Below are 15,737 nucleotides of genomic sequence, written 5' to 3'. Positions count from 1 at the left end.
TATGACAGTTAGGATTATTCAAACCTGTCCAGATTCTCTAAGTGGAGATCCCACTTTGAGTTTCCTTTGCACCAGGAGATAGAATATAAAATTATTCCTCTCCGATTTCGGGTTTATCTCTAACAACAAACAAGAGACCAAGAGATAGAATATAAAATTCTTACTCTCCGATTTCGGGTTTATCTCTACCAACAAACAAGAGACCAGGAGATAGAATATAAAATTCTTCATCTCCATCATTGGGTTCATCTCTACCAACAAAAAAGAGATCAGGAGATAGAATATAAAATTCTTCCTCTCCATCATCAGGTTCACATCTACCAACAAAAAAGAGACCAAACTACTCCAATAGGTACACGAGTCTAAACTGTTTTCCTACATCCGACAGGCAGTTTCTGGAGAATATTATTCTGAATATTCTCAAGGATAACCTGACGAACTCTCGAGGGACATACAAGTATCAATTTGGTGATAAAAGTCAAAGAGATACTAACTTCGATTCAAGATCTCAATAACGGTCGAGCGATAAACGCAGTACCGGAAGAGTATTAGCTATTCTACAAAGAACTGAATAAGCTAAAGGATGAAGAGATCAAGAGTCGAAGCCATTTTATGGATTCTTCTACACGATCTACTCAACCAAGTATTGAAGAGATCGTAAGTAAAATCTATCTTATCCAAAGTATCCCAGACTCCTCTACAAAAGAATGAGTCTGGAATACTTTGGAGGGGGTATCTGTAGGCATCAAAAAATGTTGAAAGATATCCAAATGCAGCTCAAGAGGAGATCATCCAAAAATCAAAAAAAAGGACACAAGTATAGACTGTCTCGCACGCGAGACAGTCTTTACTGTCTCGCCCGCGAGACAGTGTTCACTGTCTCGCACTCGAGGCAGCTTTCAAAGGTTCAGAACCGTTTTGTATAACTGCCGACACGTGTCCATTAGCTGTCAAGCGAGACAGTTTTTACTGTCTCGCACGCGAGACAGTGTTCACTGTCTCGCACTCGAGGCAGCTTTCAAAGGTTCAGAACCGTTTTGTATAACTGCCGACACGTGTCCATTAGCTGTCAAAGAACGTGGGGAACGTCGTGGGCGAGAATCACGTGGATAACTGTCAAAATAACTGAGTTTTAAAACGTGGGAAGGCAGTTACAAGAAAACTATCGGGCAGTTGAAGATTTCCGAGACAATATTTACTGTCTCGGAACCCGAGACAGTGTTTACTGTCTCGGAACCCGAGACAGTCTTTGCTGTCTCGGCCGACGAGACAGCAAACACTGTCTCGGAAATAGTTATTTGTTCAGGGGTTATAAATACCCCCTGAGATCATTTTGAAATGCGGCTGATCGCGGAGCATTTTGGAGCAGACAGAGCAGAGTACTTGAGCTTCTGGTAATTCCTTGAGATTCGAGCTTTGACTTGATCTTAAGAAGAACGATCGTCTTACTTTGATAAGATCTTCGTTTCAAATTCTCACTTCGATAAACGAAGGAAGAATCATTAAACCCCTCACGATCTGTGATTTGGTGGTCCACAAGTCAAAGCGCTCCCGGCACAGGCAAAGATCCCACGCAAGCAGCGATCCAAACAACGATCCTGCGTTTATTTCTAAAAAGTTGTAATTTTCATTCTGTTGTGTAAAAGAAGTCTTATAAAAAGACTATCTCTTTTGAATTTGTTGTTATCGATCGAAGATATAATGAATTCCACAACGAGACCAACTTTTGACGAAAACAAACTGGCGACCACAGTGGGAGCCAACGGTCTCGCTGCCGAGACCGTCGTGTTGCAGCCGATCAAGATACTGGTTGAGTCCACGGTTAAATATGAATTCGACCAAGCAAAGTTTGAGGAATACCTGTCATCCTCATCCTCAAAATCTTCCTCGCCTCATAAATGCAGGAAGATTTCATCTTCTAAGAAGGTTTTTAAGTTTTCGACTCCGTCGAATGCTACAGATGAAGACTCTCGCCTGATTGTTGCTGAGGATTTTATTCACAACACCTCTGCTCACAATGACTCTTATCTAGTTAAAGAGTCATCGAATCAAAGCCCTCCGGCACTGACGAAGAGGGCTCGTCAGAGACAACGTCAGCGTTGCGCTCGCCAAATAGCTAAGGCCTTGGAACAAACCGACGGGGTTCGTTATCACGTGGACCTAGAGTCGAGGAGGCATCGAGTGGTTCAGTTGTCTCAACAACCAATCACTCATATTTCTGCTAAACTAACGACGGATGAATGGACTTTTGTCAAAAGGGCTCGTTCGACCCTCAAAGAACGTATACAAAAGCATCGTGCAAACGCTGCTCATGCCCGTTCTCTCTTATAACAAAGATGAGAAAGAAACAAGAAAACGGTGGCCAAAGAACCACCAAAACTCTACAAAGTTTGGATTCCAAAGTCTGGAGTTGTGTAAAATCAGCATTCGGAGCCCGTTAAGATTCCGCACCCGCAAGGGGGTGGTTCTAAACGTGTGACTCCTGAAATAACCTTGGATCACTCAAAGGCAACAATAATTTGTCCTGAGAATGCCAACAAGGTTTTACACCACCAGAAGAAGACGTGTTCGCTAAAAGACATCGTTATGCCTGGGAGGTCATACCAACAGACAATAGAATTTTCCGGTAATCATACCGATGAATCGTACTATCAAGCTGTGGGTTTGAATAAATTTCAAAAGAGAATTATTCGAGAGATAAACTCTCATTGTTCCTGTGCACGACTCATTAAAGCAGCATTGTCGGAATATAACTACTTAGAACGAGAAGCCATCCCACGAAAAGTCTCGGTATTCCACAGTCTTTTCACCGAAATGTCGAAACCTAAGCCGAGACATTTCCACAAAAGAAGACCAGCTGTCTAAGATGACGAATTCCCTGAGGTCACCATCAACATGACTGATAAAGAAAAATCTAAGCGGTATTCAAGTGAATCAAATCCCGACTTTTCCCCGAGAGGAAAAGTCAATTCAAGAATTGCCCAACGGATGTCCCGACTCCATTTAAGAGCCATCAGACATAGGGACTACAAGAGAATGCATGAAGGAAAGTCATCAGAGGACGAGCTCTCGGACACTTGTTCTGTGATCGCTTCAGATGATACAGTATCTAGCACAGGGCAAACCAGAGAAGTACTCACAATCACCTCTGATCAGTTCGCTCAAATACTTCAAGAAGCTCTAGCCAAACAACGTGAAGAAATTAGAGCTGAGATGAAGACAGAGATGGAGTTAGCTATCCAACAAATGAGATAATTACTAGCTCAACAGCCTCAACCTCCTGAGTCCAGTCAGCGAGCTGAATCCAGCCGCCACCCTCGGAATATTGTAGATAACAGTGATCCAGAAGTGGATGAAGTTATTATGGCTGATACACCTCCCAATCCTCCCAATAACGATATTGGGGGTGGTTCAATGGCACCTCTTACAGGGGGTGGTCTAACTCATTCTCCTCAACGTCCTTCGAATGAAGACATAGACGATGATGAGAAAATAAAAGAGCTTGAAAACAAAATCGACGCTTTGATGACGACTCAAGAAGTGAAAAGGACGGGTATTCCATGTCCCTATCCAAGAGAATGGGATTCAATACCATACCCGACAAAATTCAATCTGATTAACTTCACACCGTTTGACGGGAAAAGCTCGCCTACTCAGCACTTGATTTATTTCAAGTCTCATTTAGGCATGATCTCTGGAAACGAGGCTTTAATGGTCCGGTCATTCGTTGGCACCCTTCGTGGGCCCGCCTTCGATTGGTATCGACGTCTCAAGCCAGGGAGCATCAATTGCTGGGATGACATGGAAAGTTTATTTCTTAGCAATTTCTTCGATGATGACACCGAAGTGTCAATCGGAACCCTTTTAGATGAGAAGCAAAAAGACGGAGAGTCAGTCGATAATTTTGTCAAACGCTTCCGTAACAAAGCAATGAATTGCAGAGATCCTATTACAGAGGAGTTCATCCTGCAAACATGCCATAATAATCTCTCCATCGATGTCCTAAAAACCCTGGGGGTCGTACCATCCAAAACTTGGAAAGATTTAAAAATACGCGGTGAACAAGCTGAACACTTTCTTAAAAGAAAGAAAGCTGAGAGAAACCGACCGACGACATCTACAATCACTGGGAACGAGACTCTCGATCCGAAGTTTCAAAAGGAGTATTCTTTCGAAAATGATGAAGCCCCAGCCATATTGAAATACCTCCTCGCCAATGATAAAATCCCACACTCCAAAGAGTATATGAGTATAAACTGCTTCTCGATTATCCAACTGAGTATAATGTTAAACCCGGTTTCGCAAAGGAAGCTGGGGGTGGATGATTTATATAACGGGAAGTTCCTGGAGAATCTTATATTCTTAAGGATAACCCGAACATGCGACTGAGGATAACGTATTCCTCGTTACACCCAGTTTTGCAAAGAAAGCTGGGGGTGGATAATTCATTTAACGGGAAGTTCCCGGAAGAATGTTAAATGTAATTTTTTCAGGGATAACCCGATCATTATGAACACTAAACTCCTACTATGACTTCCGAATACTCTTTTGCTGAGATGAGATTCGATCACTTCGTTGGATCAATCTTCCCTCACAAAATTCTCATTTGGTCAAACCTTTAAACAGTTAGGACCAAAGCCAAAATCCTCTCTCGATTCCTTCCATGAACGAGAGGTCCACAAATTGAACGATCAAACCTTTAAACAGTTAGGATCATCTCAAACCCCTCATTTGGTCAAACCTTTAAACAGTTAGAACCAAAGCCAAAATCCCCTCTCGATTCTTTCCATGAACGAGAGGTCCACAAATTGAACGATCAAACCTTTAAACAGTTAGGATCGTCTCAAATTCCCATTTGGTCAAACCTTTAAACAGTTAGGACCAAAGTCAAAATCTCTTCTCGATTCCTTCCACGAACGAGAAGTCCGCAAATCGAGCGATCAAACCTTTAAACAGTTAGGATCGTCTCAAACTCCCACTTGGTCAAACCTGTAAACAGTTAGGACCAAAGCCAAAATCCCCTCTCGATTCCTTCCATGAACGAGAGGTCCACAAATTGAACGATCAAACCTTTAAACAGTTAGGATCGTCTCAAATTCCCATTTGGTCAAACCTTTAAACAGTTAGGACCAAAGTCAAAATCTCTTCTCGATTCCTTCCACGAACGAGAAGTCCGCAAATCGAGCGATCAAACCTTTAAACAGTTAGGATCGTCTCAAACTCCCACTTGGTCAAACCTGTAAACAGTTAGGACCAAAGCCAAAATCCCCTCTCGATTTCTTCCATGAACGAGAGGTCCACAAATTGAACGATCAAACCTTTAAACAGTTAGGATCGTCTCAAATCTCATTTAGTCAAACCTTTAAATAGTTAGAACCAAAGACAAAATCCCCTCTCGATTCCTTTCATGAACGAGAGGTCCACAAATTGAACGATCAAACCTTTAAACAGTTAGGATCGTATCAAACTCCCACTTGGTCAAACCTTTAAACAGTTAGGACCAAAGCCAAAATCTCTTCTCGATTCCTTCCATGAACGAGAGGTCCATAAATTGAACGATCAAACCTTTAAACAGTTAGGATCGTCTCAAACCCCTACTTGGTCAAACCTTTAAACAGTTAGGACCAAAGCCAAAATCTCTTCTCGATCCTTCCATAAACGAGAAGTCCACAAATCGAGCGATCAAACCTTCCTACAGTTAGGATCGTCTCAAAACTCCTACTTCGAGTTTCCTTTGCACTAGGAGATAGAATATAAAATTCTTCCTCTCCGATTCTGGGTTCATCTCTACCAACAAACAAGAGACTAGGAGATAGAATATAAAATTCTTCCTCTCCAATTCTGAGTTCATCTCTACCAACAAACAAGAGACCAGGAGATAGAATATAAAATTTTTCCTCTCCGATTCTGGGTTTATCTCTACCAACAAAAAAGAGACCAGGAGACAGAATATAAAATTCTTCCTCTCCATCATCGGGTTCACCTCTACCAACAAAAAAGAGACCAAAATACTCCAATAGGTATACGAGTCTAAACTATTTCCCTAATCTCAACAGGAAGTTTCTGGAGAATATCACTTAGAATATTCTTAAGAATAACCTGAATACTCCAATAGGTACACGAGTCTAAACTGTTTCCCTAATCTCAACAGGAAGTTTCTGGAGAATATCACTTAGAATATTCTTAAGAATAACCTGGTTACCTCTCAACGAGTATATGAGGTTAACTATTTCTCAAAAACTCCAAAAAATACATGAGTATAAACTGTGTTCTTATGAAGACTGATACAGTGATTAACAATCAAGTATCAATTTGGTGACAAAAGTCAAAGAGATACCAGCTTCGATTCAAGATCTCGATAATGGTCGAGCGATAAACGCAGTACCGGAAGAGTATTAGCTATTCTACAAAGAACTGAATAGGCTAAAGGATGAAGAGATCAAGAGCCGAAGCCATTTTATGGATTCTTCTACACGATCTACTCAACCAAGTATTGAAGGGATCGTCACTAAAATCTATCTTATCCAAAGTATTCCAGACTCCTCTATAAAAGAATAAGTCTGGAATACTTTGGAGGGGGTATCTGTTGGCGTCAAAAAATGCTGATAGATATTCAAATAGACAATATTGACTGTCTCAAAGGGCGAGACAGTATAGTCTGTCTCGCAGTGCGAGACAGTGTTTACTGTATCGCGTGCGAGACAGTGTTTACTATCTCGCACGCAAGACAGCTTTGAAATGTTTGCAAGTTGTTGAAATAACCGCCGACACGTGGCTACCAACTGTTCAAGAACGTGGGAAACGTCGTGAGCGAGAATCATGTTGATAACTGCCAAAATAACAGAGTTTTAAAACGTGGAAAGGCAGTTACAAGAAAACTGTCGGACAGTTGAAGTTTTCCGAGATAGTGTTTATTGTCTCGGAACCCGAGACAGTCTTTATTGTCTTGGAACCCGAGACAGCAAACACTGTCTCGGAAGCACTATTTGTCCAGGGGCTATAAATACCCCCCTAAGATCATTTTGAAGGAGAGGAGCATTTTTTTTGGAGCAGACAGAACATAGTACTTGAGCTTCTGGCAATTCCTTGAGATTCGAGCTTTGACTTGATCTTAAGAAGAACGATCGTCTTACTTTGATAAGATCTTCGTTTCAAATTCTCACTTCGATAAACGAAGGAAGAATCATTAAACCCCTCACGATCTGTGATTTGGTGGTCCACGAGTCAAAGCGCTCCCGGCACAGGCAAAGATCCCAAGCAAGCAGCGATCCAAACAACGATCATGCGTTTGTTTCTAAAAAGTTGTAATTTTCATTCTGTTGTGTAAAAGAAGTTTTATAAAAGGCTATCTCTTTTGAATTTGTTGTAATCGATCAAAGATATAATGAATTCCACAACGAGACCAACTTTTGACGAAAACAGAGTGGAAGGAAGATTCTTAATATTGGTTTGAGATCCTCTAGCCTCAATTCGCTGCACTCTGAGGATCAATTTGACACAAGCTTGGATGAAGATGATGATGGATCCAGTATTATGGGATCGACTGGTCCAAAAGGAGAAAAGAAGAAGAAATCAATGGAAGTAATACTTAAATCTTCTGAATTCATGATCAATCCGCAACAAACTCTGCATTCAACTCAGATTAATGGAGTTCAAGCTCGGCATCTATATAGTTCTCATATCTCTAGTAATGGTGATAATATATCCCCTAGGGTTTCCTGGGCTGAAGAGGTGGAATTTGAGGTAACTCCTTCAGATTTTCCTCTGTTCCAAGGTTCTTCTTCAAAGTCAAGAATTCATGATCCAGTTTCAGAGATTTCAAATCTGATAGCTGATTCGGATACTGTTACATTGATTTCTGATGTGAGAAATACTGTAGAAGTCAGATCTGTTGATACAAATGAGGAAAATGTGCTTACTAAGGATCATCAACCTGATTCTGATTTTAATGAATCTGTGATTTTGCATCTGGAAGAAAAAGAGAATGAACCAGTAAAGGAAAAATTTAATGATGTTTTCCTGGTAAATGAGGATGAACCTGTAAAGGAAAAGGTCAATGATGTTTTACAGGAGAAAAGAACTGGATCCAGCAAAACTTTTGTTAGCCTTTTTTCTGATAACAGGAAATCTGGCAATAGGTTATCTCTAAGCTTTATGCCATCTTCCCTTACCAATACTGCCTCTTTTACTGCTGATGAATGGAAGCAAGGTGAAGAATTATGGAGAAATGCCTTAATTGGGCATGTTATAGGTTTGAATGTCAAATTTAAGTCAATGGAATCCTATGTTAACAAGCTATGGGGTAAAATTTCTATACCTAAGATCTCTCTTATCAAACAAGGGTTATTCCTATTTGATTTTCAAACTCAAAAGCAAATGAATTATATTCTTGAGGAAGGGCCTTAGTTTTTTGGATCAAGACCTTTAATGTTGAAGCCATGGAGTATTGATACAGACATAGAAAAGTTTCAAGATTTTTCATATCCAATGTGGGTCCAATTTCCAAGATTAAAGCTTAATCTTTGGAGCTCAACTAGAATTAGTAAAATTGCTAGCCTAATTGGGAAACCTATTACTACTGATAAGCTCACGGCTACTAGACAGAGATTGAGTTATGCTAGAGTTTTAGTAGAGGTGAAACTTCCTTTTAAAGAACCTTTGCCTGATTCTTTGAAAATAGAAGGGCCTGATGGAAAAAGCTATATGCAGCAAGTCTTGTATGAATTTAAACCTAAGTGGTGTTCTACATGCTGTATGGTTGGTCATGATACTGAACAGTGCAGGAAAAATAAAACTAAGAAGGTGTGGGTTCCTGTTAACAGGCAGATTGGAAATGCTACAAATGGACATGTTGAACATGTATCTAATTCTGGACCTAGTAAGGAGTCTTTGCATGAGAATGTAATAACTTCTTTTTCTGGTTATGAGGATCATGTTATTAGTTCATCAAATCAGGAAGCACAATCTGCTGAGAAACATGCACAGAATGAAAAACATGCACATGAAGATTCTGCACAGGCAAGGAAAAACTGGGAGAGCAATTTTGGTTTGAGTGAAAGGGTAATCAGCCCTATCTCTAATCAATATATGCAAGTGAAGGAACATGCCCTGTATCAGCAAAACTTCTTAACCCCAAAAGCACCTGGCTTCAAGCAGATCAGTCCAACTGTTAATGCATCAGGGTTTACAAGTGTGAACAGGAACAACATAGCAAGGAGAGTTAATATAACTGCACCAACTTCAGGTACTTTGCCTTCTCTCTTCTCTCCCCTAGAGCAGCTAATTTCTGATCCATCCTGTGCAGACAGAGGTGGGAAATCTCATTGATGCATCTTGCTATTTGGAATATTAGAGGATTTAATAAATCCTCTAAACATACAATAGTCAAGCATTTTATTCAAGAATATAATCTCTCATTATTAGCTCTTTTGGAAACAAAGCTCTCTGAAAATAAGCTGCAAAGTCTAGCAAACAAAATTACCAAAAGCTAGAAATGGCTCTCAAATGTGCAAGAAGCTAGAAATGGTAGAATATGGATTATCTGGGATAGTGATATTTTGGCAGTCCAGAATGTTTTTTTTTCAGAACAATGTATTACATGAACTATTGAATCCAGAGATGGAAGGTTTACCAGTCTATGCACTATAGTATATGCTTCAAATCAAATGTCTAGCAGGAAAAATCTATGGAGGGATTTACTTACTTTAAAGCAAAGTGTCAATAGTCCATGGATAATTGGTGGAGATTTCAATGCTATTGCAAGTTGTGAAGAGAAAATTGGAGGGTTGCCAGTTACAGAAGCTGACATTGAGGATTTTCAAAGCTTCATTAACACTGGTCAGCTGATGCATTTAAGATCTACTGGCTGTTACTATACTTGGTGTAACAAACAAGAGACTGAAAGCAAAATCTGGTCTAGACTGGATAGGTGCTTGGCGAATGAGAACTGGATCCACTCATACACCTCAAGTCAGGTGGAATATCTCATGCCAAAATGCTCTGACCACTCTCCGGCCTTATTAACCATTGAAGATGATATTTCTGAGGGTAAAAGACCATTCAAGTTCTTCAATATGTGGTTTAAGCATCCATATTTTATTTCAACAGTGAATTCTATATGGGATCAAAGCAGTGAAGGCTACAATATGTTCAGATTTCATACTAAGCTCAAAAGGCTTAAACATGCCCTTAAAGAGCTTAATAAAAATCACTTCATGAACATAAGTGAACAAGTATGTAGAGCTAAGGAAGACTTAGCAGATATTCAAAGGCAATTAAATGATGATCTTTTCAACTCAGATTTGATTGCAAGGGAAAAAGAATGCATCAAAAAATATGACAGATTGATTGACTGTGAATCTTCTTATTACAAACAGAAAGCTAACATTAACTGGAGCTTGCAAGGGGATAAGGGATCAAGGTTTTTCCATTCTATCATGAAGAAGAAAAGGCACCTCAACAGAATTTTGACTCTATACACTGACAATGGGTCTAGAATTACTGACAGATCTGAAATTATTACAGAAATCATTAATTATTACAAAAAGATTTTGGGTACTTCTGTTCCTACTGCAACTCCTGATCCAGAAGTGATAGCAAATGGACCTCTTCTCTCACCTAAACAGAGGCAAATGCTCAGTCTTCCAGTAACAAGAGAGGAAATAAAACAAGCAGTCTTTTCTATGTCTAATGACAAAAGCCCTGGTCCAGATGGTTACAGTGCTCTTTTCTTCAAGGCATCTTGGAATGTTATAAAAGATGAACTTTATGCAGCAGTGGAGGAATTTTTTAGCTCTGGGAAGCTTCTTGGTGCATTCAACTCTACCTCCATCACATTGATTCCAAAAATTCTTAATCCTCAGTATGCTGCAGATTACAGGCCAATATCATGCTGCAATTGTATCTACAAGATCATCACTAAAATCATTGCAGCCAGAATTCAAAAGGTTATGGGATTCTTGATAAGTGAAGCTCAGAGTGCTTTTGTTAAAGGTAGACTAATATCTAGCAATATTCTTCTAGCTCATGAAATAGTCAAACACTATGGTAGAATTTGTTAAAGGTAGACTAATATCTAGCAATATTCTTCTAGCTCATGAAATAGTCAAACACTATGGTAGAAAGCACATTTCCCCTAGAGCTGCTAGCTCATGAAATAGTCAAACACTATGGTAGAAAGCACATTTCCCCTAGAGCTGTTCTGAATATTGATTTAAGGAAAGCATTTGATACCATTAATTGGGGTTTTATAAGAGCTATGTTGAAAGGATTAGGATTCTCTGATATTATGATTACTTGGATTATGGAATGCATTTCCACTCCTAAATTTTCCATATCCATTAATGGAGTTCTTCATGGCTACTTTCAAGGAGCTAGAGGATTAAGGCAATGTGATCCCATTTCTCCATATTTGTTTGTTATTGGAATGGAATACTTATCCCGCAAACTAAACACTAAGAATGATAGAATGTTTAAATTTCATCCCAAGTGTTCAAGATTGAAGCTGTCACATTTAATCTTTACGGATGATCTCCTCTTGTTTAGTAAAGCAGATATGTACTCAATATCAAGATTGAGGGACTGTCTAATGGAATTTAGTCAGGTATCTGGTTTGAATCCTAATCCCTCTAAGTGTTCAATTTTTATGAGTGGAATTGAAAATAGCCTGAAGAGCCAGATCTGTGACTGCCTGAATTTTTCAGAGGGGATATTGCCTATAAGATATCTGGGGATGCCACTTATTTCAAAAAGACTTTCATAGCTTGATTGCTCTCCTCTCATCAACAAGATATCTGATCAGTTTCAAAATTAGCATAATACAAGGACTTTGTCCTATGCTGGGAGATTGCAAATGATAAAATCAGTTATTTTGGGTATTCAAATTTTCTGGACAAGTAATTTTATTCTTCCTGTTAAGGTGCTTGAAAGGATTGACGGCATGTGTTCTAGTTTCCTTTGGGCCACAAAATCCATTTGGTATCTTGGAGCTCTGTTTGTCAAGACATAAAGCATGGTGGCTTAGGTTTATTCTCAGCTAAACTCTGGAATTATGCAACAGCAGCTAAGCTACTTTGGATGATACACCTTAAAAATGATATTCTTTGGATTAAGTGGGTGCACGGCACATATTTGAGACAAACAAATATCTGGCAGATACAAGCTAAAAAAAGTGACTCATGGATGTGGAAACAACTTCTAAAAGCTAGAAACATGATGAGGGAGAAGTTGGGAAGTGTTGATAACCTTCTGAATGCAATTAATAGTTGCTGTGTTAACAATAATATCAGCATTTCATTGATTTACAGGGTTCTTTTTCAGCAGCAGGCTGTTTTGTTTGAAGGATCAGGGACTATATGGGGGGGTGACATTACCCCAAACATTCTTTCATCTTGTGGTTAGCGTCTCTCTCCAGGTTACTCACACAAGAGAGGCTGTGCAAAATGAGAGTGTTAAGCTCAAATCAGTGTATATTGTGCTCAAGTGATAGCCAAGCAGAAACCTGCCAGCATATCTTCTTTGATTGTCAATATTCTGCGTATGTTTGGAGAAAAGTAATGGAATGGCTGAAATTCAACTGGCAGTCATGTAGCTGGAACCAGATTTTCAATTGGTATAATAGGAATTTGAGGGGAAAAGGCTTCAAAAAGATGTTGAAGAGAATTGCTCTGTCAGTATCTGTTTATCTGCTATGGCAAGAGAGAAATCAAAGGTTGTTTCAGCAGAAAGCTCGAGGGCCTGATCAGCTTTTCCGTGCGGTGAAGTTATGTATATACACAAAGATTTTGAATGAAAATATACCACATCATATGAAAGATTTCATTGAGAGTTTGTAAAGGTTGTTGACTGGGTTTATATAACCAGTCTCTAGTTTTTCTTGTAACTGGATGTGCGCATTCATTTCTACATGGTGATGAATAAAGTTTTCATTCATTGACAAAAAAAAAAAGGTTCTTTCAAAGGAAGATCAACTTCTAATAACCTGCTGCTTATGATCTTTAATACAGTTCAATTTATGCTATCCAATGCAAAGTGAAAATGGATCTTTAGAGAAGTATATGTATGTATATGATTCTATATTCAATTATTGATAATGAGCTAGTACTCCTAATAAACCTATTGATCAACCCTCTTCATCTTTAAGTCTTATCCACAGTTGGATAGGGGCAATTATGCAGTTAGGTCTCCCAACAACCAATTATAAAGCTGGTCACAGGCTTTACTAATATCCTAAGTTGTACCTACAACAACATGAGGTTCCCAACTAAAAGGCAGCTGGATGAGAGATTCTCAATGGTGGGGCTCACACATTTATAATCTAATGTCACGAGGAGAAAATCAACAAGGCAACAGCTGCTTAAGGGCAGCTAGAAGCAATTTTTAAACTATCCATTTTCCATTGGATACCAAAAAGGAAAAAAAGAAAAGGTAGTCAATATATGCGACAAAAAAAAAGATTTTATCAAACATTGAGAAATCTGACTCATACCACAAACTTTTAATCCGATGACAAATTCAAGACACAAATTGGGAAAGGTAAATAGGAAAATGTTAGATGAATGTTTAAATACTGGGTTTATTGTTTTAAGGTCTGAAACCAATCATAACCCATCTCCATCTTTGCATACAAATCTATTATTAGAAATGAGAGGATAAGAACAACATTATCTCTGTGCATGCATATATAAATTATTGTATCTACTTGTGTGATTAATAACATATTAAGTCCCTCTAGCCATTTCAAGCTTATCATTTCTAATATTAGTTAGAGAATTAATCAAAAAAGACAGCCAGCGGTAAAGCACCACTAGCTTTCATTAGATTGAGAAATCTGACTCAGCCTGCAACCTTTTGAGCCTATGACAAATTCAAGATACAACACAACGTATTTATCATCTCTCAACTCGTTTACGAGCAAGAATCATCCAGTTGACAAATCGCAAATAACCTTCCTTTAATTTCTAGCAATGGATTGAGGGGTGACAAGTGGCTAATAAATGAGTTGCGGGTGATAAATATATAGTCTAAATACTACTATAGATGAGGGGATTACTTGTAATCTGCTTCAATTTAGAAAAGTTAGGGACGTTTACATGAATGTTTAGACGTATAGCCTCGTTTGACAAAGAGTTAAGGAAGAGAGATTAATAAGAAGGATTAACATAGTTAGCTCATTTGATAATATGAAGGACTAAATTATTAACCCGTTATAAAATTTTTATTTTAACCCTTATGATCATTTGTAGTGTTTGGGAATAACAAGAATTTTGACTATTTTCTTTATAATTAGAAGGGTTAACTCTTAATCCTTCTAAAATAGGGGTATTAGTAAACCCCTTATTTTGAGGGGTTAACTCATTTTAATCCATTTAGAGGGGTTAGCTTAACCCTTCTATATTTTTTATGTTTGGCAAATTATGGAGGGTTAACTCACTTTAACCCTTGTACAGATTTTTTGTATTTGGCGGGTTAAAAAGGGGTTAAGTCTCGTTAACCCGTCACATAACCATTTGCCAAACGGTACCATAGGGATTAATATTGATAGCAAATTTATCTTAATTTGATCCCATTAATTGACACGAAGATCATTATTCAAAATATCTCAAACCTTCACATGCATAATCCATCTTAATCTTGATTCACAAAGATGCCATTAACTGCAAATTTCTACGCATGCGTATGCACATGCATGCACTTACATAGAATCAATATATATATCAGTTCCCTCTAGCTAGCGAGCATTAATTCTCGATATTCATCCTCTTGGCACTGTAGCATCGCTATCCTCCCCTGAGCCTGCAGCTGCTGATAGAATTTCCTGATGAACTCCTCAGCTTGGCTGTCCACCTCACAGCTCGACCCATCACCCTCCTCCGCCAAGGAAAAGTTCGAAACCCTAACGGACAGAGGCGAACGGATCGGGGTAATATTCCTGTCATGACCGGGCGCAAGCTCGGTCAAATTATACGTACTACATTGCGGCGAGAACTCAATCCTCGGCAGCACGATGGCCGGCGATGCTCTGTAATCATCGGCCTCGTCCGCGGAACTCGCGGTGATGCACGGGAAGAAGTAGCTATGCCTGCGCTTTGAACTCGCGCGGAAGAAGACCGGGTTCGGGCTGTTCGTGCACGAGAACTCGTACTCGCGTAGGCCGAAGCCGTGACCGAGCGAAGCGGGGCTGTTCCTCGATCGATGGTGGTGATCATGATTGTAATGGAACATGAGGTTGCCTATGGATTTTCGAAGGATCTTGCCCCTCTTCATCACGAGGTTCATGTCGAGGATCAGCTTTCGCTTCGCCACGAGCCCTTTCCTCATCATGAAGAAAGCAATCCTTAGGATGTTCCATAGCTTTTTGGCTGAGGTAGGAGAATGCAGCTCCATAGTTGACGGTCAAAAAATAAAATGAAATGAAAATGACCGTTGGTGATCTCTTCTATATATATATGGGCTTAATTAATTTACCATACAAAGAAGGAAATAGAGAGAGATAGGACGAACTTAGAGATAGAGGAAGTGAGGGTTATTTATAGGAGTATGAGAAGTGGGGAGGGGAGTACAATAATTAAACAGTTGGTAGTGGACAACAAGAGCAACATTGCTCACAATTTAAAAGAAAGCTTAGTGGAGAAGAGAAGAAGAGAATGGTGGGGGCACAAAGCACTACTTTTTTTTTCTTTTTTTTTGTACAATTTTGAACACTGTACCACCTGCAACTTATTGTCTCAAGCGTTGAG

The 15,737-nt window shown here is 39.2% G+C and overlaps 2 protein-coding genes across 2 annotated transcripts; one reads left to right on the top strand and one right to left on the bottom strand.

Annotated features, from left to right (window-relative positions):
• On the top strand, window positions 8,428-9,327 carry LOC109823554. The gene has a single exon (XM_020389829.1). It carries the CDS (start codon window positions 8,428-8,430, stop codon window positions 9,325-9,327), a length of 900 nt encoding a protein of 299 aa, XP_020245418.1.
• On the bottom strand, window positions 14,586-15,517 carry LOC109824082. Its single transcript, XM_020390605.1, has one exon. The coding sequence runs from the start codon at window positions 15,382-15,384 to the stop codon at window positions 14,725-14,727; it is 660 nt and encodes a 219-aa protein (XP_020246194.1). The 5' UTR covers window positions 15,385-15,517; the 3' UTR covers window positions 14,586-14,724.

The sequence above is a fragment of the Asparagus officinalis genome, chromosome 9 (assembly GCF_001876935.1).
Source record: "Asparagus officinalis chromosome 9, Aspof.V1, whole genome shotgun sequence".
NCBI lineage: Eukaryota > Viridiplantae > Streptophyta > Magnoliopsida > Asparagales > Asparagaceae > Asparagus > Asparagus officinalis.
This window is presented reverse-complemented; position numbering and strand designations above follow the sequence as displayed.